General features: G+C 52.5%; 2 protein-coding genes across 4 annotated transcripts in view; one reads left to right on the top strand and one right to left on the bottom strand.

Annotated features, from left to right (window-relative positions):
• FOXP3 (forkhead box P3) overlaps positions 1-768 on the top strand; it is a 16,336-nt gene extending 15,568 nt beyond the window's left edge. The window contains exon 11 of the mRNA XM_023760953.1: positions 655-768. Within this exon, the coding sequence (XP_023616721.1) occupies positions 655-768 (114 nt within the window). The remainder of the gene's footprint in view (positions 1-654) is intronic.
• The window catches only part of CCDC22 (coiled-coil domain containing 22), a 14,194-nt gene continuing 4,041 nt past the window's right edge, over positions 656-10,808 (bottom strand). For 2 of the 3 annotated variants that reach the window (XM_023760936.1, XM_023760934.1), the window contains exons 3-17: positions 8,441-8,573; positions 7,376-7,501; positions 7,182-7,274; positions 6,928-7,106; positions 4,404-4,598; positions 3,775-3,837; positions 3,570-3,689; positions 2,881-3,000; positions 2,664-2,780; positions 2,458-2,559; positions 2,269-2,376; positions 1,910-2,005; positions 1,604-1,663; positions 1,449-1,523; positions 656-1,032 (exon numbers count right to left, since the gene is read on the bottom strand). In XM_023760936.1, the coding sequence (XP_023616704.1) occupies positions 919-1,032; positions 1,449-1,523; positions 1,604-1,663; positions 1,910-2,005; positions 2,269-2,376; positions 2,458-2,559; positions 2,664-2,780; positions 2,881-3,000; positions 3,570-3,689; positions 3,775-3,837; positions 4,404-4,598; positions 6,928-7,106; positions 7,182-7,274; positions 7,376-7,501; positions 8,441-8,573 (1,701 nt within the window). In that variant the 3' untranslated portion in view covers positions 656-918. The remainder of the gene's footprint in view (positions 1,033-1,448; positions 1,524-1,603; positions 1,664-1,909; positions 2,006-2,268; positions 2,377-2,457; positions 2,560-2,663; positions 2,781-2,880; positions 3,001-3,569; positions 3,690-3,774; positions 3,838-4,403; positions 4,599-6,927; positions 7,107-7,181; positions 7,275-7,375; positions 7,502-8,440; positions 8,574-10,808) is intronic. The other variant, XM_006097198.3, reaches the window with a different exon arrangement.

Raw genomic sequence — 10,808 nt, 5'->3', positions numbered from 1 at the left:
CCCCCCCCGCCCGGATCATATGCTCTGCACCAAGGCTGCTCAGAGGGGCCTCAACCCCGCACTCCCATCATAGCCCCCCACGACAGGCTCTCCAGGCAAACTGAGCCTTCACAATTGCCCACACACACAGCCTGCCTTGGGCACTCACAGGCAACCTAGGGCTGAAAAAAGTCACAATCCTGTCCCTTGGACTTCATACACACCCCCAAACAAAGAGCCTGTCTCAGTACACTCACACAACCTCAAATCTGCACAGTCACACGGACAATCGCACCTGAGTATGCCTGTCAACCCACATACCCCGAAGCACACTCCCACAGCCAGCCTCCAGGCACCCAGGTGCATCACAGGGGGGATGCCTACACACCCACACAGAAGCAGCCTTAGTGCCTTCAGGGTCTCAGGTCCTAGAAAGCCACATAGACACATACCAGTCACACACAGTCTTACGCAGCTCCTACCACTTACACTTGGTCACACAGTCCATTAGAACTCACCTGCACACCACGCACACCCACACAGCGCCCCAGTGGGTCTCGAGTCCCACACGACACACATGGTCACATACACTGACTCGCCAAAACATGCCCTGGGTCTCACCTGCCACCCACGCCCTGCCCCGCCCTGAGCCCTGTGCCCCCATCCATGCCTCAGCTTACACTGCAGACAGAGCCCCTCATTTATTTGGGATCGAAGGCCCCAACCCCCAGTACTGTCCCCAATAAAGTGCAGCCAAGCTCCCAGTGTCTGGATGTTCACCCCAAATAAGGGTTGGGGTCAGGTGGGCAGGTGTCACCACAGCAGGAGGGACTGGACAGCAAACACAGGGAACAGCTAGGGCAAGCGCCTGGCCATCACTTCCAACACCCCAAATCCCTGCTGAAGCCTGGGGTGAGGGAGATCTCTGCCTGCGGCCCATCAGGTCTCACGGACCCGCCCCAGGAGGCCAGCGTTCTCCTGGCGAAGGGCCCGGTAGTCCTCTTGGATCTTCTCCAGGTTGCTGAGGGTCTTCTTGCCCATCTCCGTCTCGATCTAGGCAACATGAGTGATGTCCCTTCAGCAAGCAGGCCCTCTTTCCCAGCTCCTGCTTGCCACCCCTCCATCATAGCCACTCAGGGCCCTTCCTGGGCTCCTCCCACCCCCAACAAAGTCTTCTCTGTCCCACTGCCAGGCCTTTTTGTGTGTCATCCCTACGTGGTAGGATTACCCACCACATACACACTCAAGCTGAAGCCTCTGCCAACGCCCCTGGGAGGCAGGCATGGGAGCCTTTGGGGTGGAAGCTGGAGCTCAGAGCAGGCCACCGACCTTTTCCAGGTCAAGTGCATGGCTAAGGGGCAGGGCAGAGACTCCAGCCATAAGCTGTATCTGCTTCCATAGCCTGTCTTGGGACAAACTGAGCTGTCCCCTGGCCTGCCTTGGTTTCCCCTCCCAACCCCAGGCCTCACCTGCTCCTCAAGGTCTCGAACCTCACGCATGATGGTGCCTGTGTCCTCAATGGTCTGGATGAGCTGGCTGCAGTTCTGGGAACAGCAGGAAGACAAGGCTTGCGCCCCCAACCTGGCCCTTCCCCAGCCAGCCCAAGGCATGCTTCTCCACTCACCTCATGCAGGGCAGCTAGATACTTGTAGGCCTTCCGAACAGCATCATCCTTCTTGGCATCCTGAGCAGACAGACAGGACCTCAAAGGTATCAGTGGGCTGCCCCCCTACACACCACCTCCAGGACCCCACAAGGCCACACTCTCCCACCCCCATGACTACATCCTCCATGGAGCAAAGCCAGGCCTGAGCATCAGTGTACCTGCAAGGCTCACATAGGGCCTAGGCCCAAGGCAGCCCATGAGCACATGGGCAGGCAGCAGCTCAGCCCCACGCCCCCCCTCCACCTGCCCCCGCCTGCCCCACACCTTGAACACAAGCTCATCAGTCACCGCAAACGTCCGGTCCAGCTTCCCAGACAGGGAGTTGATTTCCTTCTGAAGCTCCTTTGTATCAGACAAGATCTGGCAGAGACCAGGGCCGTGAGCCTGTGTCTGGGGTGGGCAGCTGACCAGCTAAAGGCTTTCCTGCACATGAGCTCACATCCAGACAGGGCCTGTGTCACTGTGTCAGTGGGAACTGGAGTGTACTGGGTGGGACTGCTTTGGGTCATGGTGTGGCTCTGACTATCAGAGGGTGTGGAATCCCTGTGCGGCCACACAACACACATTTGCCCTTTGGGCATGTCTGCCCATAGGACCCACCCTCCATGGCCATGGCAGCGCACCTTAGTGATCTCTTCCTTTTGCTTCCGGATATTGCCCACAATCTCCAGGATGCGCTGGGTATAGGCCAGCCGGGACACGTCTCTGGGCAGGGTCTCCAGCTCGGACACCTAGGCAGAGACACAGCAGGCACTCCCCAGGACCCACCCCCACCCACTCTGAGCCCCCCAGGGCTCTGGAACGGGCCTTACCAGCTGCTTATAGACCTCTTCCTTCCTGCGAGCTTCCTCAGCAGCTGCCCGAACACTCTGGTGCAGCTCCTGGATCTCTGCCAGCCGTCGAGAAGATTCCAGCTGTCAAGACCCCACAGGTAGAGGGCAGTAAGCAGAGCATGGGGATGGCCTCCTAGGAAAATACCAAACCTGTCCCACCTACAGCCCAGGACCCCACCACCTACCTCTCTGCAATCCTGGAGCTTTCGGAGGTGGCGGTACTCAGCAAGGAGCGGGACCCGGTGCTTTTCCCACTGGCCCGCCAAATGGATGACCCGCTGGGCACTACTCTCTACCACGAGCTGGGAATGGTGGTAGGAGGGTAGATGTCACACAGTCTGGGCACTTCCACCTCTGACCCTCCTGGTCCAGCCCCAGCCCCAACCCCAGCCCCAGCCCCACCTGCAGCTTGGCGAGGTTGGCAGCCCCATCTGGCAGCAGCTCCACCGCCTGGCTCTTCAGGCGCAGGGCCTGCTCCCTCTCGGCCATGCTGAGCTCAGTCTGCCGACACTCGGTCTCCACCTGGTACCCCAGGACTCCCAATCCCAGTCAGTGGGGGAGTTCGAACACACACCACAGGCTCCCAGCCCACACTGAGCCTGGGAAGCCCTGGCCCAGACCGAGCCCCCATAGATAATGCCACACCCCTCCAGCCCCTATGGACCCCTTGGCCCCTCCTGAGAGCGACAGAGACCTATACGCAGAAATGGGCACCCACAGGCCCCTGTGACTCCTCCACCTCCACGCTGACCCGCAGAAGCCCTGACAAGCCCCAAAACCTCCTGCCCGTACAGACCCATCATGCCCCACAGATGCCCAGAGATGCCCACACATCTCCTGATTCTCACAGACACTCGCAAGGCCTGATGAATGCTCACAGGCACTCTCACCCCTACAGGTCCACCAAGCCCTGAATCATGCATCCCCCTCAATTCTCCTGAACCCTCAAGAGCCCACACATCCCCTATAAATCCTTCTGATACCTGCAGACCTCTACAGAGTACCTCTCATCCCCCTCAAGCCCCTCTCCCCCACCCCAGCCCTCTAGCCCAGACTTGTGGCTGGACCCCAGACAGCAGCCCCACCCGCACCTGCACAAGGCCGATTCCCAGCGTCTTCATGCTGGCTCCAATCTCTTCAATGTTACGATTCACTCCCTCTAGCTGCTCCTGAAGGGCTTCCAGCTCCTGCTCTTGAGCTGCCCACGTGTCCTGGGAGGAACAGGCCAGTCAGGGTCAGGGTGTCGAGCCCAGTAGACAGGCAAGGGGCCAGGACACACCTCACTGCTCTACTCACCTGTTCAGGCCACCGGGAGGTGGACAGCACCTCTGACACCTGGGCTGCCTGGGCCTCAGGCTCCTGGGGGAGTGAGAAGGGAGCATCTCGCTGTCAAGGAAGGCCTTGCCCCTCACAGCCCAGCCTCCACAACCCCCACGAGCACCTTCCCAGGCCATTAAACAGCTGATGACCGATAGTCATACCCATGCCCACTCAACAGCTGATGACTATCAGACTGTGACCATGTGAGAATCAAGGCATTCTCTGCGACCTCAGACTAGAGTGTTTGCTACAAAGAAACCTCCCTGATCCTGACAGCTCCTGCTCACCTGCCCTATCTCTGAAGCCCCAACTGCCCATGAGAAGGATGAGTGCCCCTCTGGGTGACCAGCCAAGGAGTGCCCAGAGGAAACTTCCTGGGGAAGCCTGGAGTTTGCACAAAGAACACCCTTCCATCCTTATATAGTTCCCACCCCTCCACCCTTTCTCCACTGGACTCCTCGGTACTAGCCCCTAGTTCCGAGAGGCCACACCTGGTGGGAACACAGGCACCTGTGTGGATAAGGTAGGGTGTTTGTACATAAAGCAACCATCCAAGCCAGTCTTGGCCCCATCCGCAGGCCCACTGTCCACTCAGGCCCACCCACCAGATGGAAGGTGAACTTCTCTGAATGTGTGAAGCGGGAGCCCTTGGGAGCACCAGTCTTGGTCCCAGCACCCCAGGCCTGCAGCAGCTCTCCCAAGTCTCGGGCTTGTGAGGATGGCCCCAGCTGGCCCCAGGTCTGACGCAGATGTTCAGCCAGGTGCTTCTGCAGCCGCTGCCGCTGAGCCCGAGTATCCTCCTGAAAACAGAGCGTGGGGCAAACGGGACAGTGTAGAGGCCTCCTGTTCACCCAAGGCCCTGCCTCTTCCAGGAGCCGCCTGACAAGGTGCAACTGACAAATCACTCCCTCCAGCCACTCCCACTGAGGGGGCTTCCGGCCTGCTTTCCTCGCCCACGGGTCTGGGAGGTCTCCTCTTTCTCACAGCCACACTTCTCTCCACCTACTCACGCTTCACACTGGAGGAGAATGTGGGAAGGTGGTGAAGAAAACCTGCAGGCCCCAAATCAGAGAGTGACACGGACAGGATATGTGGGGACAGAGCAGAGACAGAGTCAGAGGTGCTGGTCAGAGAAGGGGGTGGAAGCAGAGAAAGATAAGAACAGGGATAGTTTTGCCCTAGCCAGTTTGGCTCAGTGGATAGAGTGTCAGCCTATAGAAAAAGAGGGTGAGTCAAATGAGACAGTGTAGAGTCTCGGGTTCGATTCTGGTCAAGGGCATGTACCTTGGTCGCAGGTTTACAGAATAGGGGTAGTTTTGCCCAGCCAGCATGGCTCAGTGGTTGAGCATCAATCTATGAACCAGGAGGTCATGGTTCAATTCCTGGTCAGGGCACATGCCCAGGTTGTGGGCTAGATCCCAAGTAGGGGAGTGTGGTAGTTTTGCCCAGCCAGCATGGCTCAGTGGTTGAGCATCAATCTATGAACCAGGAGGTCATGGTTCAATTCCTGGTCAGGGCACATGCCCAGGTTGTGGGCTAGATCCCAAGTAGGGGAGTGTAGGAGGCAGCCGATCAATGATTCCTCTCATCATTGATGTTTCTCTCTCTCTTGCTCTCCCTTCCTCTCTGAAATCAATAAAAATATTTTTTTTAAAAGAACAGGGACAGTTTTGAGACAACTGAGGCAATGTGATTGTGAATGGTATTAAGAGATCATTGTGCCCTAGCCAGTTTGGCTCAGTGGATAGAGCATCTGCCTGTGGACTGAAGGGTCCTGGGTTCAATTCTAGTCAAGGGCACATGCCTGGGTTGTGGGCTCAATTCCCAGTAAGGGGTGTGAAGGAGGCAGCCGATCAATGATTCTCTCTCATTGATGTTTCTATCTCTCTCTCTCCCTCTCTCTTCCTTTCTGAAATCAATAAAAATATATATTTTAAAAAAGAGAGAGATCATTGTTAATTTTTGTTAGGTGTGAAATGGCCCAGGGGTTACATTAAAAAGTGAACGCCCTTATGAGTTAAGTATTTAGAGTTAAAATGACATGTCTGGGATTTGCTAGAAATTAATACAGAAGAAAAGTTGGGGAACTAGATGAAGAAAGATTGGCAAAATGGTTGTAGTTGAAGGTGAGTGACAGGTACATAGGATTCATTAGAACATTCTCTCTACTTCTGTGTTTGAAATTTTCTGTAAGTTTCAAAAAGACAGATAAAGATGGAACACATGGCAATGGGGGGAGACAGAAAGAGAATGTTGCATCTGGGGTGGGGCAGGAACCGGGTGGAGGGGGGCAATGGGGGGGAAAGGAGGGAACATCTGTAATACTCTCAACAATAAAGATCTTAAAAAAGAAAGAGACTATTACAGCCTAGCCAGTGTGTCTCGGTGGTTGAGCATCAATCCATGCACTGATAGGTAGCCTGTTAGATTCCCGGTCAGGGCACATGCCCAGGTTGAGAGCTCCATCCCCAGTGGGGCAGGGGTGTACAGAAGGCAGCCAATTCATGTTTCTCTCTCATCGATGTAGCTCTCTCTCCCTTCCTCTCTCTCAAGAAAAAAAAGAAGAGGCTGTTGCAGAGGTGGGCAGAGGGGAGAGGGGACAGATCCAGGTGGACGGAGTGGGAGAGACAGCACAGAAATGAGAAGACAGAGGGGTGAGAGAGAGGGACAGCAAACCTACAGAATGAGAGAGTGACCAGAAGAGATCATGCAGAGACCTCGAGACTGAAGAAATGCGTATCGCTGACAATGACAGAGACAGAGAAAGAGTGAGAGCCTCCGGGGTGGGAAGAAGGTGGTAGAAACAGGGAGGACAGAGCAGATCCTGACTGCTGTGGTTGCTAGATGCTCATGCTCGTTTTCCAGTGAAACGCAGAGCACTAACACCACCCGTGTCTTAAAACAGCAAATTGAGACTCTGAGCAAGGATACTGACTTCTCCCCAATCCACAGCCTTTCTGACTTCAATGTTCTTGCAGGTGGGGAGCCAGGCAGATGCACACAGAGGGGAGACGATGAAAGAGAGGGACAAAGTGGGGAAAGAAGAGGGGCAGAAAACCAATGGGAGATAAAATGGGAGCAACAATGAGCAGGACCTTCCGCGGCAGGAAGCTAAGCATTGGGCGGTACCTGGGTGGGGTGGCGGGATGCCCGGTGGACCCAGTCCTTGTCCCCGGGGTGGTCCTGGCCTGTGTGCTGGCAGAGCTGGATGGCATGGCATTCGAGGAGCGAGGCTACCCTCCCCGCAGGCTGAGGCACCTGGGTAGGGGCCGGTAGTAACAGGGAACTTGCCTGGAACTCCCGGGCCTCTGGAGGCAGGAACAGAGTCAGCCAGGCCCACCTCTACCCTTCTCCCCAGCACCTCCCCACAGTCTCATGCTCACCTCCTTTGGAACTCAATTCAGGCATGGCCAGCCTACTGGCATGGAAAGGATTCTGGGGGCCCGAGCCCTGGTGGGAGAGCAGAATCAGAGCCTCTAAGATGAACCGTGATAAAGGGCACTGGTGAGAGGGGGCCAATAATTCGAGCACCCAGAAGGGGACAAGGAAAGCCAGGCAGAGACAAGCAAAGATCAACCTGAGTTGGGGGGTCCCACCTGGAGGCGCTGCAGCTTAGGAGTGCGAAGGAGGGGTGGAACCCAGGGCAGAGCCAGCTGGTCCCGAATTTGGCTCCCAATGGCCCGGAGGAGGATAGCTGAGTCACCTATGGGGGTAGGGAGGGGGTGTCAATCAGGTGACAATGCCACAACTGCAAAAATACAGACCATGGGAAAATAGCCATCGCTCCCTGACACCACCCCCGAAGATTTGCATACCTATCTAGCTCTCAAACTCACACTCAGTCATTCAACAAATACTGAGTACCTACTATGTACCAGCCACTACTTGAGACTCTCAGGCTCTCAGTGAACATGAGGAGATCGTAAGGTCATAAGGAGGGTACAGAAAACTGTCAGATGGTGATCAGGAAAGGAAGATAATACTATTGAGAGAACGATGTCATTTTAAACAAGGCAGTCTGCGACTGGCCTCCCTGATGTGACATGATCAGAAATCAAGAGGCTATCTGGCCTAGCCAGTGTGGCTCAGTGGTTGAACATCAACATAGGAACCAGGATGTCACGGTTCATTTCCTGGTCAGGGCACATGCCTGAGTTGCAGGCTTGATCCCCAGTAGGGGGAGGGTAGGAGGCAGCCGATCAATGATTCCCTCTCATCATTGATGTTTCTATCTCTCTCACCCTCTCCCTTCCTCTCTGAAATCAATAAAAAGATATATATTTTTAAAAGGCTATCTGGGGGGGACAATAATCCAACCGATTCAAAGGCCCTGAAGTTGCAGTGCACCTGGCATATGTGAGGGGCATCAAGGAGGCCAAGGGGCTTAGAATGAGGGGAAGCAAAGCAGGAGGTGAGGCAGGGAAGCCCCTCCCAGCACCAACTCACCTGCTTCAGCCCAAGTCCTAGCCCCTTCCGCCTGCCCTGTATCCCTTCTCCCAGCCCTAATCCCAGCTCTCCCAAAGACACATATCCCCACCCGCTCTTTGGCAACCTCTTTACCATTCCACCGCTCTCAGCCCCTATAACACCCAAGAATGCCACCCTCTCCCCTCACCCGCATTATGCCCCAGGTACCCCATACCTGCAGGCTGGTCTGCATCCTCAGAGGCATCCGTAGGTAGACGCTCAGCCAAGAAGAGAAGCAGGTCACGGAGGTCAGGTTCACTGGGGTAAAGGAAGTTCTGATAGCCAAGCTCCAAAGGATAGCCCAAGTCCTGGGGGTTGAGGAGAGTGTCCCTATCAGCCAGGCAGGCAGGGAGCGCTGGGCCTTGACCCTAAATGCTCCCACTGTCTCACCGACCATCACCCTCCGAACCTCTCTTTGGCTCCCCAAGGTCTCTAGGCTTCTGTGGGAGGAGCCATAGAGTGATTCTTGTCAATGTCCCAGAGAGCAAGAAATAAAATTAAAGCTCTAGCTTTCCCAACTATGGCTTAAAATCCAGAGACCATAAAAAAGAAGATGGGTATTTCTGAATACATGAAAAGAAGTAAAAATTTTAAAGGAAAAATATAATAATCCAAGTCAAAAGAGTAATGACATGCTGGAAAAAAAAATTTGGAACTCATATCACAGGAAATAAAGAGCGCCTAAAACTAAAGCAAAAAGACCAGCAATGCAATAGAAAAATGCGCAACAGGCAAGAACAAACAGTTTACCAGAAAAGAAATGAAAATATCCCTTAGGAAGCTGGTGAAATGAGGGAGGATGGATCTTGGCACCATTGTACATGGTATGCATGATGCTTCAATCTCAAGGATGAGCCAGCGCCGGGTTTTGTGTCTAGGAAAGCCATAGCTTTCAAGAGCTCTGAGAGTTGCATCCATGTGAGGAGCACAGCATTTATGGGACACAGAATTGACTTTGGTGTTCAGGTCCTCTGGCACCCTGGGGTCAACTGAGTCTCCCGTGGACCAAGGGCTCCCGGCACTGGTGGGAATGCAAAATTAAAGTCCCAGTGAGGGCAACTGGCAAAATCTAACCAACCTACACATGCATTTACCATTCCACCTAGCAATCCTACTCCAAGAAGTAGATATGCCTCCAACAATTCAAGAATATATATGCACAAGATTACAGTATTCTTTGCAGAATATTGGAAATTCCCTAACTGTCCAAGCATAGGAAAGTGGTTGAATCAATTATGGTTCATAGATACAATGGATTACTTTTCAGCTGTAGAAAGTGGGAAAATATTAAGATCTCTACTATTTGATATGAAATGATTTCCAGGATATACTGTTAGATTTTTTTTTAAAAAGCTAAAAAACTAAATATATGTTTTCTTTCGTGTAAGAAAGGGGGAAATAGAATATATATATTTGCTTATATCTGCATTTTTTAAAAACTGGAAAGATACACAAGAAACTAAGCAAACAGGTAGGGGTAACGGGGTGAATGCTTGGGATGTAAGACACCTCAAGGTATCACACTACTTCCGTCACACCTTGGCGATCTCTTCTACAGTTTCAGTAGTTAACCACCTTTTACCTATTTCACAGTTTTTTATATTATGATATTCCTGTTCAAATTGCTAGGGTTTCTGTCTCCGGACTGGGTCTTTAATAACAAAATAACCTACTCAAAACAATAAATTTTTTTTAAAAGACACTACATGCTTTGGTGTAAAAAAGATTGGGGTTGAAACCCAGCCTGTGCTACTTACTGGCTGTAAGGCCTTGAACTGGTTATTAACACCTAGAAGCTCAGATTCCTAGCTGTAAAATAGAGCTGATAGTTCTTTCCCTGTGTGGCTGCTTTAAGAGATAAAAGGCCTACCAGGGTTCTGGGTAGGTACTGAAAGAAAGCCTTTTTCTTCCAGAGTTGCTGTTGGTCTAGAGCAGTGATGGCGAACCTATGACACACATGTCAGAGGTGACACGCGAACTCATTTTTTTGGTTGATTTTTCTTTGTTAAATGGCATTTAAATATATAAAATCAATATCAAAAATATACATCTTTGTTTTACTATGGTTGCAAATATCAAAAAATTTCTATATGTGACACGGCACCAGAGGTAAGTTAGGGTTTTTCAAAATGCTGACACGCCGAGCTCAAAAGGTTCGCCATCACTGCTCTAGAGCTACCTGGACTCTGAAATCAGACTTTCCTGAATTCATGTCTAAGTTCTGCCTCTTACCAACTGTGTGACCTCAGGCAAATCACTTAACCTCTCTGTGCTACACTTTCCTCTTCTGAAAAAAAAAAAGGGATACCAACAGTACCCACCTCAGAAAGTTGTCATGAGAATTAAATGAGTTTAACACCATGCTACCACAGTGCCTGGCACAGAGCACACACTCAGAAAAAATCATTATCATACGCACATGTACAGTGTACTGGGTCACAACGTGAGATATATTTATTTTAGAGGGTCACGGTCAAAAACGTGTGAAAACCACTGGCTTTTAAGCTACTTGACTTTGGGTTTTTTCCGACACCTGCAATCAA

Source organism: Myotis lucifugus, unplaced genomic scaffold (assembly GCF_000147115.1).
Source record: "Myotis lucifugus unplaced genomic scaffold, Myoluc2.0 scaffold_196, whole genome shotgun sequence".
NCBI classification, from domain to species: domain Eukaryota; kingdom Metazoa; phylum Chordata; class Mammalia; order Chiroptera; family Vespertilionidae; genus Myotis; species Myotis lucifugus.
This window is presented reverse-complemented; position numbering and strand designations above follow the sequence as displayed.